The sequence below is a fragment of the Theobroma umbraticum genome, unplaced genomic scaffold, assembly GCF_002168275.2.
Source record: "Theobroma umbraticum cultivar Fairchild unplaced genomic scaffold, ASM216827v3 scaffold_86.0, whole genome shotgun sequence".
In the NCBI taxonomy this organism is placed as follows: Eukaryota; Viridiplantae; Streptophyta; class Magnoliopsida; order Malvales; family Malvaceae; genus Theobroma; species Theobroma umbraticum.
The window spans coordinates 5,344,082-5,344,285 of record NW_018397263.1 but is presented as its reverse complement, the minus strand read 5'-3'; the positions used below and the strand labels follow the sequence as shown (position 1 = coordinate 5,344,285).

The following is a 204-nucleotide window of genomic DNA, read 5'->3' as shown; positions in this document are numbered from 1 at the left end:
CCTCATTTTCAACAACCCAAAACACCTCTCTATAACATTGCGAGCAGCTGCATGTTTCATATTAAAAAATTCTTCAGGATTGCTTGGTTCATGGCCTTGACGCCATTCATTCAAATGATATCGTTGACCCCTCAAAGGTGCAAGAAAGCTCTCACAATTTGTATAGCCTGCATCAACTAGATAGTAACAACCTAAATAAAACAA

The 204-nt window shown here is 38.2% G+C and overlaps 1 protein-coding gene across 1 annotated transcript in view; it reads right to left on the bottom strand.

Annotated features, from left to right (window-relative positions):
- LOC110420733 (uncharacterized) overlaps nt 1–204 on the bottom strand; it is a 5,073-nt gene that overhangs the window by 96 nt on the left and 4,773 nt on the right. Inside the window, exon 5 of the mRNA XM_089784301.1 lies at nt 1–194. This exon is cut by the window's left edge and continues 96 nt beyond it. Coding sequence (XP_089640427.1) covers nt 1–194 — 194 coding nt within the window. The remainder of the gene's footprint in view (nt 195–204) is intronic.